Source organism: Leptidea sinapis, chromosome 5, assembly GCF_905404315.1.
Source record: "Leptidea sinapis chromosome 5, ilLepSina1.1, whole genome shotgun sequence".
Classification (NCBI taxonomy): domain Eukaryota; kingdom Metazoa; phylum Arthropoda; class Insecta; order Lepidoptera; family Pieridae; genus Leptidea; species Leptidea sinapis.
The window spans coordinates 3,939,504-3,958,102 of NC_066269.1; the positions used below are offsets into that span (position 1 = coordinate 3,939,504).

The 18,599-nt window shown below is 35.1% G+C and overlaps 1 protein-coding gene across 1 annotated transcript; it reads right to left on the minus strand.

Moving 5' to 3' along the window:
• Positions 1 to 2,950: 2,950 nt before the first annotated feature.
• Positions 2,951 to 4,865, minus strand: LOC126964543 (innexin inx2). The gene has a single exon (XM_050807736.1). It carries the CDS (start codon positions 4,763 to 4,765, stop codon positions 3,683 to 3,685), a length of 1,083 nt encoding a protein of 360 aa, XP_050663693.1. The 5' UTR covers positions 4,766 to 4,865; the 3' UTR covers positions 2,951 to 3,682.
• Positions 4,866 to 18,599: the final 13,734 nt, after the last annotated feature.

Genomic DNA, 18,599 nt, shown 5'->3' on the forward strand with positions numbered 1-18,599 from the left:
TTCTCGAGTTTTAGCGAGACTAACGAACAGCAATTCATTTTTATATATATAGATAGACAGTTAGATATACTTACTTTATATTTATATAATAAATTCCTAAGTACTAACTGTATATTTATGGACTGAACATGTAAAGAACGGCGTATAAATTACTACATCATTTTATGTTCTCATGTAAGTTATTCAAAAGAATTTTTAAAAAACGTTTGTGTGGTAAAGGTTACTATAACATTAATGACTTTCTTAATGATACCACAGATTGGGAATGGAGTGACTGCCCTCAGGCTATGAAATAACAAGTTTAATTGTATGATATTACTTTGTAAACATATTTATTCGATGAAAAAAAAAGCCCGCTGAGTTTGTTGCGCCCATTCTTCTCAGGTCTAAGGCATTCATTTTGGAATGGGTGGTAGTTTTTGACTTTCAATAAGTGATGTCACTAAATTTGTACTTTTGAATAAAAATATTTTAATTTGAAGTCAGACTAGACAATATCATGTTTTTAATGAGAAATAAATATCTTTAAACCTAACCTATATACTTTAGACCATTTATACGTCTAGACTGCTGTGAAAACGTCGAAAAAAATTGTGTTTAGAACTAACCTCAAAATAGATTTTGAGGAATGCACGCACACTAACACAAAGTGTCATACGAATCGCCAGTGTAAGACGTACCTTGTTACGCACACTAAACTAATAGTCCTGGCCTGTTTTTATCGGCTGTCCAACAGCAAGGATATCTATCTAGACGTATTATTAATAATAACAATAATAATATAATATTGATGACACACTTTTACACAAATTATCAAATTAGGCATAGCCTGTAACTATGGTTACAAGACAATGATATATTTAATACAATATACTTAAACATACATAAATACATATAAACATCCATGACTCTGAAACAAACATCCATATTCATCATACAAATGTTTGCACCTACTAATAATAATAATAATCTTTAACATCTTATGTATCAAGGTGACGAGCGCAATTGTAGTGTCGCTCAGGATTTTTGAGATTTTCAAGAATCCTGAACGGCACTGCATTGTAATGGGCAGAGCGTATCAATTACCATCAGCTGAACGACCTGCTCGTCTCGTCCCTTATTTTCATACAAAAATATCTATTATACCAACAAATAAAGCGATTTGGGTATTATTGATTTATGTTACCTTAGAACTCTTAAGTTTCTTTCTCGCTAGCTGTTTATTAAATCATTCTTTATAATATTAAATCAGGGAACAAAAAAGTACAATAGATGCGTTACATGGAGCGAATCTGATTGGAAGTGTTGTAGTTTGAAGCACGAAGTCAAGTCAGCAAAGAGCTATCACTTTGGAAGATTGGTGGGATTATTATTATTAATAAGAAAAATTGCAGTTTATTCTAGATGAAACCAACTCTAGACATCCCCATCATTCCTTTCAAACAAAATATTGTGAATAAGTAACTGTCTACCTATTTAACAAAGTAAAGTTACATTTAACAAATGAATCGGACTCTATACGAGTAGATATTTTTTAAAAATTAATGTAAATAATTCTATAAAAATCTAAATATTATAAATAAAAAATCATTTATTCAATTGGATCACAATGACACTCATGAATGTCAAAGATAACAACCACCACTTCGGAAAAGTTGAGCTGACCAGAGTAAAACAAAAAAGAAAAAACTGCTTTGATATCAGAGTAAAAGTGTGTGTAATATGGAGGTACCTCCTTAATAATTAGATAAATCAAATAAATAAGATCAATTTCTATACTCTATTAGCAGTTAAGATTTATTTAATAACCCTCCTTTCCTTTAGATTACGCAAAAGGGAGTCACATCGTAAAGATTACCTACGTAACAGTTTCCCTCAATCATGGATATATCTTTGAATGAGTTACACACCTACCAATCAAGTAAAACTCAATGGTGTTTTTTAAGAGGTGAGAACACACATAAAATATGAATATGAGTAGATACCTATGCGCCTATTTTTAAAGAAAAATAGAATTTTGTAGGTATATTGCCATACTACGATTGAATCGAACTCAAGCAACAAACTGAATAGAGGCAATAATTATTAAAATAAATATATACATATATGATTATAAAGTAGCTGAGTATATTGTAATATAATTATGTACGTAAATTATCATATAAATTATAACTCATGAACTTCTTACTAGAACGAGGCAAATGCAAAGGTAAGAACCTACTTCAATATCTACGATTTCTTTTCTTTTAAAGTTGTAATAATTAATAATTATTCTTAAAAAGTTTCTTAATGCAACTTAGTTGAGGAATCGATATCCATATAATATTATCTATACATACCTCATCTAAATATTTATTCTATTTTGATTCAATAGGGATGGTCTGTAACACTACACATATCGATAAAAAAGTTTGCTAGGGTCACTTTTTCAAAAGAGATAATCGAACCGAAATTACCATACTTACACCTCATAGTTTTTAGGTATGCATGTGAAACTCTTAAGATTTTTATTATGTTGGTTATCTAAGATTATCTGCACAAATGATTATTATGTGACGAAATATTCTTCCACATTGCATAATATAATTTAGTAATTATCATATTGGTAGTATTACACTGCTGTGTATTTTGAAAAATTGTGATTATTATAACGCCTTGCAAATGCAACAAAATATTTCAAGTATTATTAACATATAAAACAAAACTATACTTAAATGTATAATGTGTATCTACCTAAAGTCATATGGTCGCTCTATAGAATCAAGTTTCCGCTAGTTTCCTCTAGATGGCAGCTCACGTACGGTTTAAAGAAGTGTACAAAGGCCAGGATATGAATGAAGGTAAATTGGTGTTTGCTTTGTGATTGACGCTATAGTAACTTGATTTGGCGTTATCATTCTAATACACGAATATTGGCACCTCGTTATTATCAATCAATGAAACAACATGGTAATGTGGCAGTAAATATATTCAGAAAATATTAACCCTAGTCGATTCGACTTCGTCAGTATAAAAGTATATATGTATAGAGAAGTATAAATTTCATTGTTACAATATTGTCAATAGTATAAACAATTGATTTACTAATTCTTATTATTGCTTTATACAATATCGTACCGAGTATAAACATTCGACAACAAGATTACATCAGTATACTAAAAACTAGGTACAACTTAGAACTAAGCCAGCCATCTTTCAATCGATCACCCATCATCACGATAAACACTTAATTTAGATATAATAATAATTACATATCACAATGGAACGTCCCTTCAACATCAACCGTCATACATAACAAACTTACGCAAAATACAAAAGGAAGGCACGAGATCTAACTAAGCTACATTTGTATATGCCCTAAAATGTTAGTCTAAATGCAGACGTGCATTGGCACGCGTAGTCTAACTAGCCTGAAGAATAATCTTACATTATTTCAGTAGCTTAAAGAGTTTTAAAGCGGCTCTGGAATATAATGACTGGCTCGGCAGAGGTCGTTCCCCGTGTCGAGCTTTAGTATTGGAATGTCGACGCGCAAGCATTCCCGGCGCTCTTTGTGCTCGGGCGCGGTACGGACTATGGGCAGGTAGCCGCGGTGCAGAGTTGCCGGTTGCACTGCGCCCGCGACCCAGCCCTAGCACACTAGCACGTCACTACCAGCCATTGTCCATTATCTACAATCGATCTACACTGTGTCCTTGTTTTTTTCAAATTTCTTCGCTAAGTCATCCATTAACTCTTTGAAAATGAGGGGATCTATATTTTTCCCAAGTTGATAAAGCACAAACCAATCACCGATCTGCAGCTGTTGTGCAACGGTCTCAACCTGGTCCTGAGGAGCTAGGCGACTGCGGGCACGTAGCAGGTAGAGACGGACACGCGGGCCTGCCACTACAGCTGCTCGATACACTAGCGATATGCCACTCAATATGGATAAGATGATAAACCAAAACCACAGGAAAACGTAGATCTTTTCATTGACAATATTCAAGGGCAAAACACACAGGCCGTCGAATTTCTGAACAGTACCTGAAGGACCGTACTTATGGAATGTGCATTTTGTAACTTTAGGAAAAACTCTTGCCATTGGATCTTCACGTTCTTCTGGCTCCATTTCTGTAAAACGTACAACATCACGACCGTATGTTGAGAATTCTCCATCCAAGAAAAAGTCCATAAAATATATCTGACCCACTACATTGATAAAGTTCAGCACTTCGCAGATGAAGAAACGGAACGCGTAGAAGTTTTGTGTGTGTAAGTTCGTCTTGAAATAATCAACAAGTAATTTCTTACGGTCTTTCTTACAGTCTTCTCCAACAACTGGGCAATTTAAGTCAAGTACTAACATTTTTATGCGGCCACCTTCCCATGTCTTCCAAAGATAACGCGGCACGTAAAAAAGAATGGCCTGGAAGAATAACACGAAGCACACCCACTGATAGTACTTATGATATTTCACTTCATCTTGTCCGTCAACGTGAGACGCAACACCTGGTTGAACTATATCTTTTCCAACTCGTCCAACAAGTCTGTTTGGAATAGTAAACGTTGAGTAGATCCAGCAATATGTGTCCATAACGGCATACGGAATATCGTCGACGATACAATCAATCGGGTCACCGATGTATTGTCGTGAAGTAACGAGAAGAGAGAACGTTACAAGTATTATCACGGTGGCTTTGTAGTGGAGGCGAAACACATTATTGTCGATGCACACCGAGTCGAGCTTGAGAAGGCCCTTCACAGAGCCGAAAACGTCAAACATGGCGGGTGGTTAGCCGCGGGCGCGCGGCGCGTCGGTCGCGTTACTTAAAAATACGGGCGTGCGCTTCGCCCTCGCGTCGAGTGCGGAATGCCAGCGGGCAGCGGGTGCCGGGCAGTGGGGCGCGACTCGGAGCGCGCGAGGGGGAGTGGTGTTCCCCCGGCCCTCCCCGCTTGCAGTCGCAGTCTGTACACGGATCAACGACACAACACTGACCCTATTTCCACCTATATTTGTGGCGTCATCTGGTAGCAGCCGCCGCTAGCTACACATCTCAAAACAAGCATTAAAATTTCTTGCGGCGTTACACACTACGAATACAATTAAACGTACACTTATCAATTGATTACATCATTTAACTGTTGTACCTACTACCATATTTTGTAAACGTACCGACCTAGAAACAATTGTAATTTTAAAATCAAACTAATTTCAAATTTAAGAAATTATGGTAGGTTATATGTATTTGTCGGTATAGTATTATAGTTGGTATGGTCGGAGATTTAACGACGTCAAGTGACCATGTCTTAACTTTCATGAAAGCAATAACCCAACAAACCAGTTAGTCTCTGACAGTCAGGATCCGGTTTTGTTATTTAACATTTAATTTTAAATTCGCGAAATGATGTGCATTGTGCAACATTGAACATGCGTAAACTAGGTATGAAACATTAAGTGTTAAATAAATATGTAGAACTTAGGTAGGTTCACATTACTCACTGACAGGGTACACAATATTTGAGTGTTTTCCAATCATAATACAATAATTCTTCTATTACTACGCTACTATATATCGAATCGGTAAATTAGTAGGTACATAATAAGTCTTATCTGATCTGATTTAAAAATATTTGATACTTAATCATTACTTATACAATATTAGGTCCGAAATTAATAAAATCTTAGATATTAACATTGATACTTAAATCATCCATCCATGCAAGCAATTATTTTTATCGATATCGATAAATGATGACAGCCCTAATAGTTTTCTAAATAAAAATATTAGTGACTACAGATGTAGGTATATGTCTCTTTGATTAAATATTGTTTGTATTTAGCTAGGCTCTACTTATTAATTAATAATCTTATTATAATAGTTGCTTCTAGTACTTGCCATGTTTCAATGGGTAATAACTACAATTAAAAAACAAACTTCAATAATGCAAACGATTTTAGGTAATGTTTGGGTAGGTGTAGTTTCTACCCAAATATTGCTATTCAAATACACAAATTAAAATTATATTATAACTAGGCCAATATTATTCATAATGTACGCATTGATAACCCAATCATTGAATAATAACACATTCTAATTTTAAGAATCGTTTCCGAATGCCTTAGACCGCTTTCGCAATACGTCCGATTCGAATTCGATCAGTATCCGTGAAAACACGGTCCGAAGTATTCGTAGAACTATTTCTATGATAGTTTGCGCACTAGATCCGGCTTCCGTCATCCGATTTCTTTCCGTCAACCGTAGAAATAGTTCTACGACTACTTCGGATTGTATTCACGGACACGGATCGGACTCTGATCGGACGTAGTGCGAAAGCGCTCTTACTGTGACGGATTACATAATTTGCAAATTGAGAGATTACAAATATCTTCACGTGAAATAGGTACCTATGTAGGTATTAGGTAAGCAATAAACTTGCAGTTTGCGACACAATAAATGATGTTTATGATCTATTAATTAGATAGAAACATTTTGTATAACAATAGGTTGGTATTGCACCATATTAACGTCTGTTTAAAGCAGTCTCAGACAATTATTGATTCACACCAACTACTTACCTAGTTGATTTGATAGATAGAGTGATTCAAGAGGAAGGTTTATATGCATTACTAGCTGACCCGGCAAACGTTATTTTGCCATATAAATTGCAGATTTTTTTCTACTTACTCCACACTTATATTATATTTTGGATAATTCACACTATAGTTTTATAAATTATAGCCTATGAGTTATTCAGGTGTGTAAGCTATATTATTATAAAGTTTCATCAAAATCCATTCAGTACTTTTTGCGTTAAAGAGGTACAAACATACATCCAGACATACAAACTTTCACATTTATAATATTAGTAGGATGTAGTAGAGAAACACTGATAATTTTAGAGGTGTCTAATATGATGTCGTCAATAAACACATTTTTTACGCTTACATTGCAAACGCTGGTGGAACCCTACAAGATACACCTTAAAAATGGTCTACAAAAAAGTTCACAATGGTATTTGTCTATCTCTTAGGCATAACCCACAATAACCATGTTTTGCTCATTAGGTACTTTTTACGAGTAATAATGGCTTATTTACGAAACCATTTCAAGCAATACAACAAAACCCGTATTCATTTAAGTTCCTTATACATTGTTCATTTAATATAGTTCATTGGGCTTTTACAGCATGTAATATAAATGAATATTTTCGTAGATATTATAGATTAAAAATGCAGAGACATAGCGGTTGCGGCGGTCCCGGCCGGGAAAGCCTTAGAATGAGTATTATCAAGTTTATCGTCGTTAATTGATGAAATATAGTTAACGGGATCGCTCTGTAGTACCTTTGTTATTTTATTTAATTTTTACTATCAACTTTTGACAGAACGAAGTCTGTCCGGGCAGCTAGCACTAGAATAAGATTTAGATATAGTATATCTATAACTAGCTGACCCGACAGACGCTGTTCTGCTAATAGAAAATGATAAGAATTAATTATGGTATTTGTGCAAACGGCTTTTACATAACCGCTTTATAATTGCCAATTTTGAAAATATTAAAGTGGATAGTAGTCCTGTAGACTTATATAAGATGCACAATTCCACCATACATTATTTTGTTATATCTCAAAGGTTTTATAGACAGCGTTTTCAACAATTAAGTAAAACACTTTACAAGGATTAAAACACGTGTTATTCTGTGTTTTTATATGTATATTAGATTACATACTTATCATCTGCAGTCCCCCTGAAATCGAGATCTGGAAAGGTCTTGAAACGTCGGCTTAACTAAAATAATATTTTGCGAAAATGCATAATAATTTATTATTCAAATGTTGTGAGTTTTATTGAGTGTTAATTCTGTTAAGATCATAATACTGTGAAATTGTGAATACATTACTTGGAAAAAGACATAACTTACCCGTACGAAATGGATCTTATAAGACCGCATTCTAAATTGCTGTTACCGTAGATACCTACGTGATTATTTTTAGGACTAAAGTTAAAACCAGGAACTAAAATTAATTTGTTATACCTTTAATTATTAAAAATTTATTTAATTCCCGCATTCTCTCGGGAGGAATCAAAGGCGCGTTGCCGGCCTTTTAGAAAAATGTAAATAAGTAAAAAAAAATATTTCTAACGCAATTTTATCTGTATCTGTGGCTGGGTGATTTCATTGCGCCCGTTCTTCTGATGTCTGAGGCATACCTATCTGTTTGATTTTTTTTGACGATAAGTGGGTAGTTAAAATAACCTTTTTATTTCATATAAAAAATAACGTTATAAACCCCCGGCTTCAAAAACTAAAAGGTGTAAAAGAACTTAATAAAGATTTAATTTAATACACCTCTTACACAAACTTAATACCTTTAATATGAATTAAATACTGTTATATATGTATGTGCTACCTATTGACAGGTTTTAAGTCGGTGCATAAATGTAATAAATAGTAACTACCTACACTCGCCACGCGTGACTTTGAGCGGGATAAAAGTAGGTACTTATTTGGCGAATTTCTTAATTATAACGTAACTAGCTGATAGACTGTTAGGCTCATGGTTTTTCTTACGAAATCCCGTAACAAAAGAGATATTTCTCAATTACCTACTGTATCAAAGTGAACTTGAACCAGTGACGTAGTGACCTTTCCATTACAGATAATGGACGGCGAACACATTCTCACGCCGCTGAGTATCAACCATCAACACGTTATGAAAACAATTATTGTAACAGAACATTAAATCTAAACATCCTCAATTAAAGACTGAATAAATACTACGAAATACATCAAATTCATTCATCATCTTAGACACAATAGTATGAAAAATCTCACAACCAAACTCAAAAGTTTTTGACCAATGTAAGTCAAAAATCTACACTTAAGAACATGAAAGTTTTTCATCGTACCAATTACGACCATTCCGGAAAAAGTTGAGCTTAAATAAGCAGAAGTGCCAAGGCACTCATTGATTTTCTTTTAAATCAATATTTATAGCTTCATCATTTCACAAATATTTAAAATACAATCTATGGATAGCGATGCAACAAAATACTGAAACGTTTCAGTATACTAAAGTAAAAAAAATAAGTAAATAATAATTGAAATATTGAGGAAATTGGATGTATCAATTCACACACAATGTAAAAAATAATAAATATTTAATCTAGTGTTTAAAGAAAATATAGCTCAAAAGCAGGGTTCTCACGAGTATGACTTACCAGCCATCGCTTCCCTCGACCGTATCTTAGGGAAGAGCAAGGAAAATATACGAGAAATGAAGGCGGATAAATGATTCCGACATTTTCTATAGTCCTGTAAAAATATCTTTCAGAAAAGCATCATCCTTAATTTAAAATAACCACTATAATTTTAGTAATTCCTAGTGTTTAAAGTTGGGATCAGTAATGCATTTTGGTATCCTATAATTCGTAAACAAATAGTCGTATTTTTCTACTTTAGTCTTCAGGGTGGGGTTGTGTTTGGCACGTAGGTACTCTGCAGAGCAGCGGTACAGATTTATGTGGGTTAATGGCATAATATGGTACAGCAAGGATCAGTATACTTTTTTCGTCAACATCGCGTAGATATTCACCATTACCATAACTGAGTGGAAAATAAGTTGCATTGTAAATCCACTAAAGTGATTCATCCATTAGTATAAAAGCTGAACTTAGAGATGTTTTTTTTTATTAAGAAAAGCAACAGCTTTAAAAACTTAAGATAATTACAGAGAGTCAATTAAAGGTTTCCACAATTAGTGCTAGAGTAGAAAAATGGAACTGACAACGTGAGCATATACATTTCGAAAATTACAATTCACACGATCAATAAAGTTAAAACGTAACAACTTCAGATAATGTAGGGTTATGAAAAGAATTTGTTGGCTAAGCTACGTCTTACAGAGTCTACGCTTGAACAGAAGAGATCTAGATTATTATCACTACTCGACAGATTGTTGAATCTATGGCTTGCTCGCCAAGTAAAAGTATTTCTTTTATAGTTTAGGTTAGTGTGTTGAAGTCTTAGTAAATAATGTTTGATAAAATTTTGTGTTTGCGCTTCTTTGGTTTCTTTTACATTTTTGTTAGATTTTGTCTCATTCTTCTTAAGTATATATTCCGTCTTTTCCTAGTCCATTCGCAATAACAGTTAACACACTTTACCCTTGTTACTCTTACCCATACTTTAATCTTTATTTCGTTATATCATTGTATATTGTAGAGGAAATTTATTGTTCATGTCCTTCAATTTATCACTTGGCTTATTCAATATTTTTTCTAATTGTTTAAATATTAATTTGCTGAAATGTTATGTAATGCTCTGTTTTATGTGAATTTTGAAAATTTTACTTCGATTTTCACCTTAATAACTAATAAGATTATTGTATTGGTGCTGGGTCTGTTGCAGCAATAAATAGCTTCTATTCATTACATTCACGACAGGAGGTCTATTACCAAAATCGAAAGCCGAAGTTTCGGTCCGAAACGAAAGAACGACGAACTTCGAATTAAATCCTATTACCAAAGTTTTTCGAATCCGAATATTGCGGACGGACATCGTTTCAGAACCATAGAAATGACCATAAAAAGTGAGGTGAAACAGCAAAAAAGTAAATGTCAAGTGAATTTGGGAATAAGGTAAACGAAAGATAAAATGGCTCATCGCGAACTTCGTATCGATCTTCGGATCCGAAACACTATCGTAATAGGAAAATGCACGATCTGTTAACCGAAACTTCGTGTTTCGATTTTGGTAATAGGGCTCCAGAACTCGTATAAGCAGTCTTTATTTATAGAATCACAGTAAGTATTTATTATCTCACTCAAATGAACTTTGCACGGACACATCTCACGTCCGTCGACTGATTGTCCATATATAATTACCAGATGCACTGCAGAATCAGCCCATCAATATTGTTATGTATAACAGGTGTACAGTCTATACGTGTAAAAAAAATTTAACAAACAATAGATTTATTTCTTCCGCCGCGACCCGCTCTCACCTCTCGCCTCCTCACGACTCAAGCACATCTCACCTATAACTATGGATGTAGTAACAAACCTTGGATGACACCGACTCCAAAAATTACAACAATCGTAACTAGAATTAGATTAATTAATTAGTGTATAAAAATACGCAATTATTTTTATACTTTTTAGTCCATATTATATCTATTGTTTTGGAATAGTGTTTTTTGAAGTCGGTTGTTTTTTGTTAAAACTTTTATTTTTTATTTTTAGTGAATTTGAACACTAACTAACAATTTGTCTTAATATGTGTAGATATACTAAATTTTTCTATTCGCTTTGCAATTTGATTACAGACAGAAATTCTGCCACAGATCGCACCGTTACTGTAAGTCTTTAAAGAGTACGTATGTATAGCAAATTTAAGACTTATGGTTTTCTCATGGATGCCACTGTCAGATCAGGACCAAATTACAACGGGACCACACGGGAAGCACCAGCTTTCAATTAAATAAAAAAATATCAAAAACGGTTTTGAGGTAATAAACATAAAAAAAATACCGACGAATTGAGAACCTCCCCCTTTTTTGAAGTAGGTTAAATACTTGGCAGTTAGTTATAAGAATCGTTATTTTAGCTTGTTCGCTGCAACGTATAAACCTGCGCGCCAATTTGCTAACACTGGGTTGCCACGTTCCCTCTCTATATCTCCTGGTAATTTAGGTTACATAACGCCCGAGGTACTTGAACTGATAGTCGCGTTTTAGTTTGATGGCGGGCAAGGATTCTTGGCATTTCCCAACGGTAGCCCTAAGACGTGAAGCTGGTTTTTCTTGGCCTACCATTGTCTAATGTTATCCTATATAGAGTTCGTTTTTGAATAATATTTGATAAGAGGACAAGGGTTACTTCATAAAGGATGGAAGTTTTTTTAATTATTTTTGTAATTTTTAATTAATATATAAAATTGTGTGCTTAGAAAAACGCATAGGTGCATGATATATTATGCGGTTTTCTTAGAATTAAAACTATAATATTGTCTTATGATGTAATGTGTTGAGTATTTTAATAACAATTGCAAAATCGTACTACCAAGTTATTCATGTAATTTTGTTATTTGAATTCACTCTTTTATAGCCAAGTTTATATTATATAAAAAAAATATTGTTGAGCGTTGAGGGAAAAGTGCATAATATTCAGTTATTAGACAAGAATGTTATATTACTTATGTTGTTCTCTGCTGATTGTCGACAACTTAATTCATTTCAATCAAAATAAAGAGTTTTTATTCAATCCCCGTTTATTATCGAATCACACTCAAAACGTCATCATAATAATTACAATTATTAACCTTATCAATTAAAATGATGACTCACCATTTACACGAAATCAGGACATGGTTTGACTGTTGACTTTGACAGATGTCATTTATAGGTATAATTCCGAAAAAAAAGTCATCCGATGGTATTGGAAGTGTAATCTTTTTAATCTTATCATTGGTTATAAGTACTTAAAATACGTATTCAATTGATATTATGCTCAAGGCTTATTGCAGTAAAAGAAAACTGATAAAAAATAAATGAATTACGTTTTATATCCTAGATACTTACTATGATATATTATGATTATTGCAAAGCTGATAAAAATCGCATTGAAAGACATTACGTAGACACCTATTTATATGGAATTAGTCGTAGAAAGTGATACGTATCTGTATTGATATTTAGTTTTAGGTTCCGGCACAGATTTAAATCGTTTTCATTGTTTGTTTTCCTACTGTTTAGTAGGATTTACCTTCGTGACTAATGAATTTGCAATAAGCAATCGTGCTATTGTAACTATTGGGGTGGGCATGATAACACTTATCATTTAATGACCAGCGAGCTTAACTGCTTCCCTATACAACGTGTTACAAAATACCCCCTAAAAATGTAATTAATTATTAAAGCAAAAAATTTAGTCGACTCTAGTAAACTGTCATTTCAGGGAACCAGATTATTAAACAGAAAGGCATACGTTAGGTACGTTTTACTTATAATTGTCTACATTAATAGTTTTTCTATTTTTCATTCATAAATGGGTTATGTGAAGGGCAGAGTGTATTTCTACGATTGCCCAACGGTTGCCGAGATGGAACTGCGTGTTGGATCGGTTTTCTCATTAATAACACCGACGATGGTGCGAAATGCTATACAAGCCATATCTCGACAAGTCAGGTTGTGTATTGAGCAACGCGGGGCACACTTTGAGCCATTTCTGTAAATTTGACGTTTTATATGAAAAAGTATGTGTTCGTTTGAAAATTGGTACAGAAATGTAGGTACATTCTGCAACATACACAATGTGTTTTATTAATATACAATATCTGGTCGATTTTATTTCTTTGTCCCGATTTAGCCTTGCTCGGATTTTAAGATTGTACAAAACTTGAATAAAAAAAATAATAGGACATCTGGATCCGAACCGGAGTCTTCTGCTTTCCGGATCACCCAATGTCCCATCTGAGCTATTATAGTCTTGTATATAGTGGCGAAATTTACCTTTGTATTCTAATGTTATTGTAGCTCTTTCTCATTAAAACACGGATAAAACTACATTTTTTAAAATTGAAAACCAGCTAGATTGATTTCTCGCCCTCGAATCTACCTGTATACTAAATTTCATTAAAATCGTTGGAGCCGTTTCCGAGATTCAGATTATATAATATATAAAAGAATTGCTCGTTTAAAGATGTAAGATTAACTTTTTTGACTTACTAGTAAGTTGACTATTTGACGTTTACATATTATATTGTAATTGAAATGTAAAACGATGAAAAGGTAAATCTTGATTTAACAGAGTGGCAATGAGTTTGTTGCTACTTCTTCTCATTAGCTCAACCCTTTACGAAGTAGCGGTAAATTCAATAAGAAATTGTTTTTTTTGACATAAATAATTGTTATTTCCGTGACCAACATGAATAAAGTGATTTTGATTTGATTTGATTGTTGGTGACAGAGCGTATCCATGAACGTATTTGACTGAAGGGCAGCGGTAGGAGTGGCAATGAGCCAGCTACTTGGGTCACTGATCTCCGCCTGCAAGTTAATCCGCTGCGTCATAATCGCAAGAGCTTTGCCGACTTTTAGCGTCAAATAAAAGTACTTAGTGTGAATTTTGAAAGCCGAAGAACAAATTATCTATCTTAAGGTATCCGGCGGGTGAGGATTGTTCCTCAGTGGTTTAAGTCAACAGTGCTACCTATTGCGCGATCGATGCTTCTAAATAATATTATAGATTTATATTTTTTTAATGCAAATAAGGGATGATGTGAGCAGGAAATTCAGCTGATGGTATTTGATACGTTCTGCCCATTACAATGCTACTGCATTTCGCTCAGGATTCTTGATAATCCCAAAAACTCTGAGCTGCACTATAATTGCACTCGTCACCTTCAGATATAAGATGTTAAGTCTCATCTCCAGCTTTTTTAAATTCGGATATGCTATGATATGTAAAGTTTTTCACTGAACACATTTTTTTATTAAAATTAGGACGAGACGAGCAGCGCCGCTCAAGATTATTGAAAAAACCAAAAATTCTATGCGGCACTTCTGCGCTCGTCACCTCGAGACATAAAATGTCAAGTCTCATTTCCCCAGTAATATCACTAGCTACGGCGCCCTTCAGACCGAAACACAATAATGCTTACACATTACTGCTCCACGGCAGATGCCAAGACGCCGTTGTAGTGCCCATAATCTAGCTGGCATCCTGTGCAAAGGAGCCTTCCACTGATAAATGGATTGAAACAGGTGCAATGGAGAAAGTTACTTAGAACTATGGCGATCAAATTTATTTATATCTCAGCTTATTCATCATTCAAAGTTAATACGTGACTAAACATCACGTACGACAAAAGGAAATTGAAACAATGAGTAATTTGACACGGCATATGTTATGTATCGATGCAGTAAATTTGCAGAGAACAGGTGAGTACTTAGGTACAGTTACTTACCAGTGGGAGGCTCCTTTGCACAGGATGCCGGCTAGATTATGGGTACTACAACGGCGCCTATTTCTGCCGTGAAGCAGTAATGTGTAAGTAGCTAGTGAAATTACTGGGCAAATGAGACTTAACATCTTGTCTCAAGGTGACGAGCGCAGTTGTAGTGCCGCTCAGAATTATTGGGGGTCTTAAGAATCCTGAGCGGCACTGCATTGTAATGGGCAGGGCGTATCAATTACCATCAGCTGAACGTCCTGCTCGTCTTGTCCCTTATTTTCAATAAAAAAAAGTTACTTTTTATGTAAACGGGAATCTTAAACTACTATTAACACGATGAACAAACATAAACTTGTAATGCCTGGTACTCGGTTAAGTCGAGTTAGTAAGTCTTTTAGTGGGCGATGTATATGCTTTTACAATATGATCCCAGAAAATGTACATAACAATTGAGGTACGAAATTTAAAAGAATTGTTAAAAACGTTCGTGTGGGAAAGGTTATTGTAACATGAATTATTTCCTTAATGATACTACAGACTGGCAATGAAGTGGACACCCTCAGGATCTTTAATTATAAATGTTAATTGTTCGATATTACATTGTAATACATATTTTTTTAGACAGGGGTACCTGCAAATAAGCGCGTACACCTTCCTTAAAGGCCGGCAACGCTGTTGTGATTCCTCTGGTGTTGCAGGAGATACGTGGCGGTGATCACTTAACATCAAGTGAGCCGTTAGCTCGTTTGTCCAAAAGACATTACTATCACCGCTACCATATTAATGTTCTTCGGGTATCTATGCAATTACGTCGTGCGAATGACGTCAGAATATATTAAGATATACTCGCGTCATACCATAAGACAATCTCTTCTTCGACTATGATTGCCTGGTACCAAAACGGCTCAATCAAAAGAAAAGGGCTCAACGCCGCTAAAGATGTTTTCACTTCAAAAAAACCTTAGAAATATTTAGACAAGTTTTCGTTTTCCAGAAGAGTAAGCAATCGTTGAAATTTCTAATAATACAGTAATATTACTTCTTGGTATTCTTATAAGTTAGTCATATGTTGTTCATGAGGTATTGAGGAAACCAAAATTCATTTTCGATAACGAATTTATGTTCTTTAGAAAACCAGTTCGTCACAGCATGACTTTGCATAAATTGTTTAGTAAATCTGGTCAAGATTGCCAGAATGCGTAGGATGAGGGCAACGCAGGACCGATCGTCGTGGAGATCTTTAGGGGAGGCCTTTGTCCAGCAGTGAACGTCTTCAGGCTCATGATGATGATGAAATGTATCTCCTGACTGTACCACATCGATATTAATATTCTTTTCGTGAAATTTCTGTCCATCACTCGTGCACTCCATAAGCCTACGAGTTCCCCGCCGAGTACCAAGGCATGCGCAGGTTGGAGCTGGCCTATTGCACCAGCTATCTGCCAAAACTTATCTTAAGCAATCTTCTCCCATACCACGTCTACCAAGACGTTATAACTCCATCTGTGGTGAGGTAGATATTTTTAAAGATTCGTTACCTGCGTTTAAAAAAAAATTTTACGAGATTGTTAGACACCAAATGACTTATGTTCTTCTTTTTTCTTTCTTTTCAAATTCTCATGTATGTTGGCTTTGTAATTTTTGTTTTATTTTATATTATTCACAATAATCGTCACCTTTTTGCTCTTAATAGTGATTTTCATTATTATAACACTAGAAATAAGGGATTGCCTGTAACTAATTCTAGTAGGCTTCATAAGATACATAATAGCTTTAAGGGTAAATATATACACATCTATAATAAAGTCCCAGCCACTGTTCAGGCATTATCTATAAATAAATTTAAATGTTTTCTAAAAATGGCTCTATCGTAAATCCTATTACTCTACTGCTGAATATCTAAATGATCGGACAGCCTGGGACTAGATTGTGATTATTTTAAAGCGATAGAAATGACTGTACAATATTGTATATTTTTATTGAAAAGAGCGCAAAAAATAATGCTGGGAGAGTTTCTTGCGCCGCTTCTTCAGCGCCATTTGTTTCCGAAGCGGTAGTAGTATCTAGTAGTTATTAGAAATGACATTAAAAAGAAAATTTGAGAAAATAAATGCCTTTTATGCCTTTATTGTTTTCTTGGTGTCACGTAAGTAAAGACTGTGCATGTTTTGATACCTTAATTTGTTATACATTCAACTCATATTTTGTTAATATTCAGTATATTTTAAGCATATTGTAATGTAACAACTACTGGTTGTCCTATAAATAAATAATTAAATTAAAAGGAGCGGTGGCACAATAGGCAGCACTTCCATCTAGGAGCCCCTGGTTTGATCCTCGTCCGCCACCTAATCATGTGTTTTCGGTTTTCCAATTCATATGCACGTTTATTGAATTTAACCACATAAAACAAATCTATATTTACAATTCTATGACTACATTAAATTAAAACTGTCATTACGTGGAAGCGTACCGGCAGCATTTCCGCGTTGGACAGCTAGGCTGATCCGTTGACCGAAATAGCTGGCAGCGCTTGGGTTTTGCAGTAGCCTTATTGAGACGCAAAGACAGTATTTTAAACATTATCCGCGCCTCTGGGCCCCACGGGCCAAGTGTCTCGACACCAAACGGCACAAAGATGTATGACTCACTGAGGCCAACACATTTGCGACGCTTGCTGTCTTTGGCAGTCGAAGCCCCAGCACCAACTGACGTAACTTGGACATGAGAAGGAGCCAGAGTGTCGACGCAAGTCGCGTCCTACACCAGCGCAATTCCCCGTGCCCAAGCCACCAGAGTCATTCCATCAGGAATCTTGCACGTTTGTTCGACGATTTTCAAGTTTGGCAACGCTCTTGTGATTCCTCCGATAATAATAATAATAACTTTATTTTCTAACCAACAATCAAAATTACAATACAACGAAAGGTTAAAAAAACAGGGGATACGAAAGTTTTGGTCGTGGATCGCTGGTGCCTCGGGTAGGTAATAAAATACCTGTAGGTAGTACTGGTAACCAGGATTCCACTTTTACACAGTAACTAAAAAGCTCTAAAAATCAAAGGATAGAGGTAAATGTGTGTGTGTATGCATGAAGGGGAGAGAGGGTGTATGTGCAATCATGCGTGCGATAGGGTGTTTTCGGTTCATAAGTGTGCTAACCATCCAAGAAAACCAGAAGTCCCTCTGTCGGATTCTACAAAAGAGTATGGAGAAGAATTCTTCCCTCTCGTTGTGTAGGGTGTCGATCTCGCTGGTTAGGAGTTTCTAAATATTGAGGGCGAGCCATCGATTCGTTTGTTAAATATAATATTTAAAAGTGTGGATGACACTGGAGGACGTGCGAGATCCTATTTCTGGGAATATTATTATATAAATTCGCATTTCAAATTTGAGCAAATATACGCATGTTGGCCATAAACTGGACGCATCGAGTGATTAATGATTGGGTTCTGCATCGAAGAAGTTAATCAAAGTGGGAAAGCATGCCTATCTAGTCTAGTCACTTGGTAAGGGACTCCAAATTCCAGCATCTTCAGTTGATATTGATGGGTGAGTTGGTTAGAAGACGACCTGTGGGACGTAGGAAGAAGTCGTGACTGCGCACTATCCTATCACAAAGGAATGTACCTGAATCACAAGTATTGCGGAGGGTTTCAA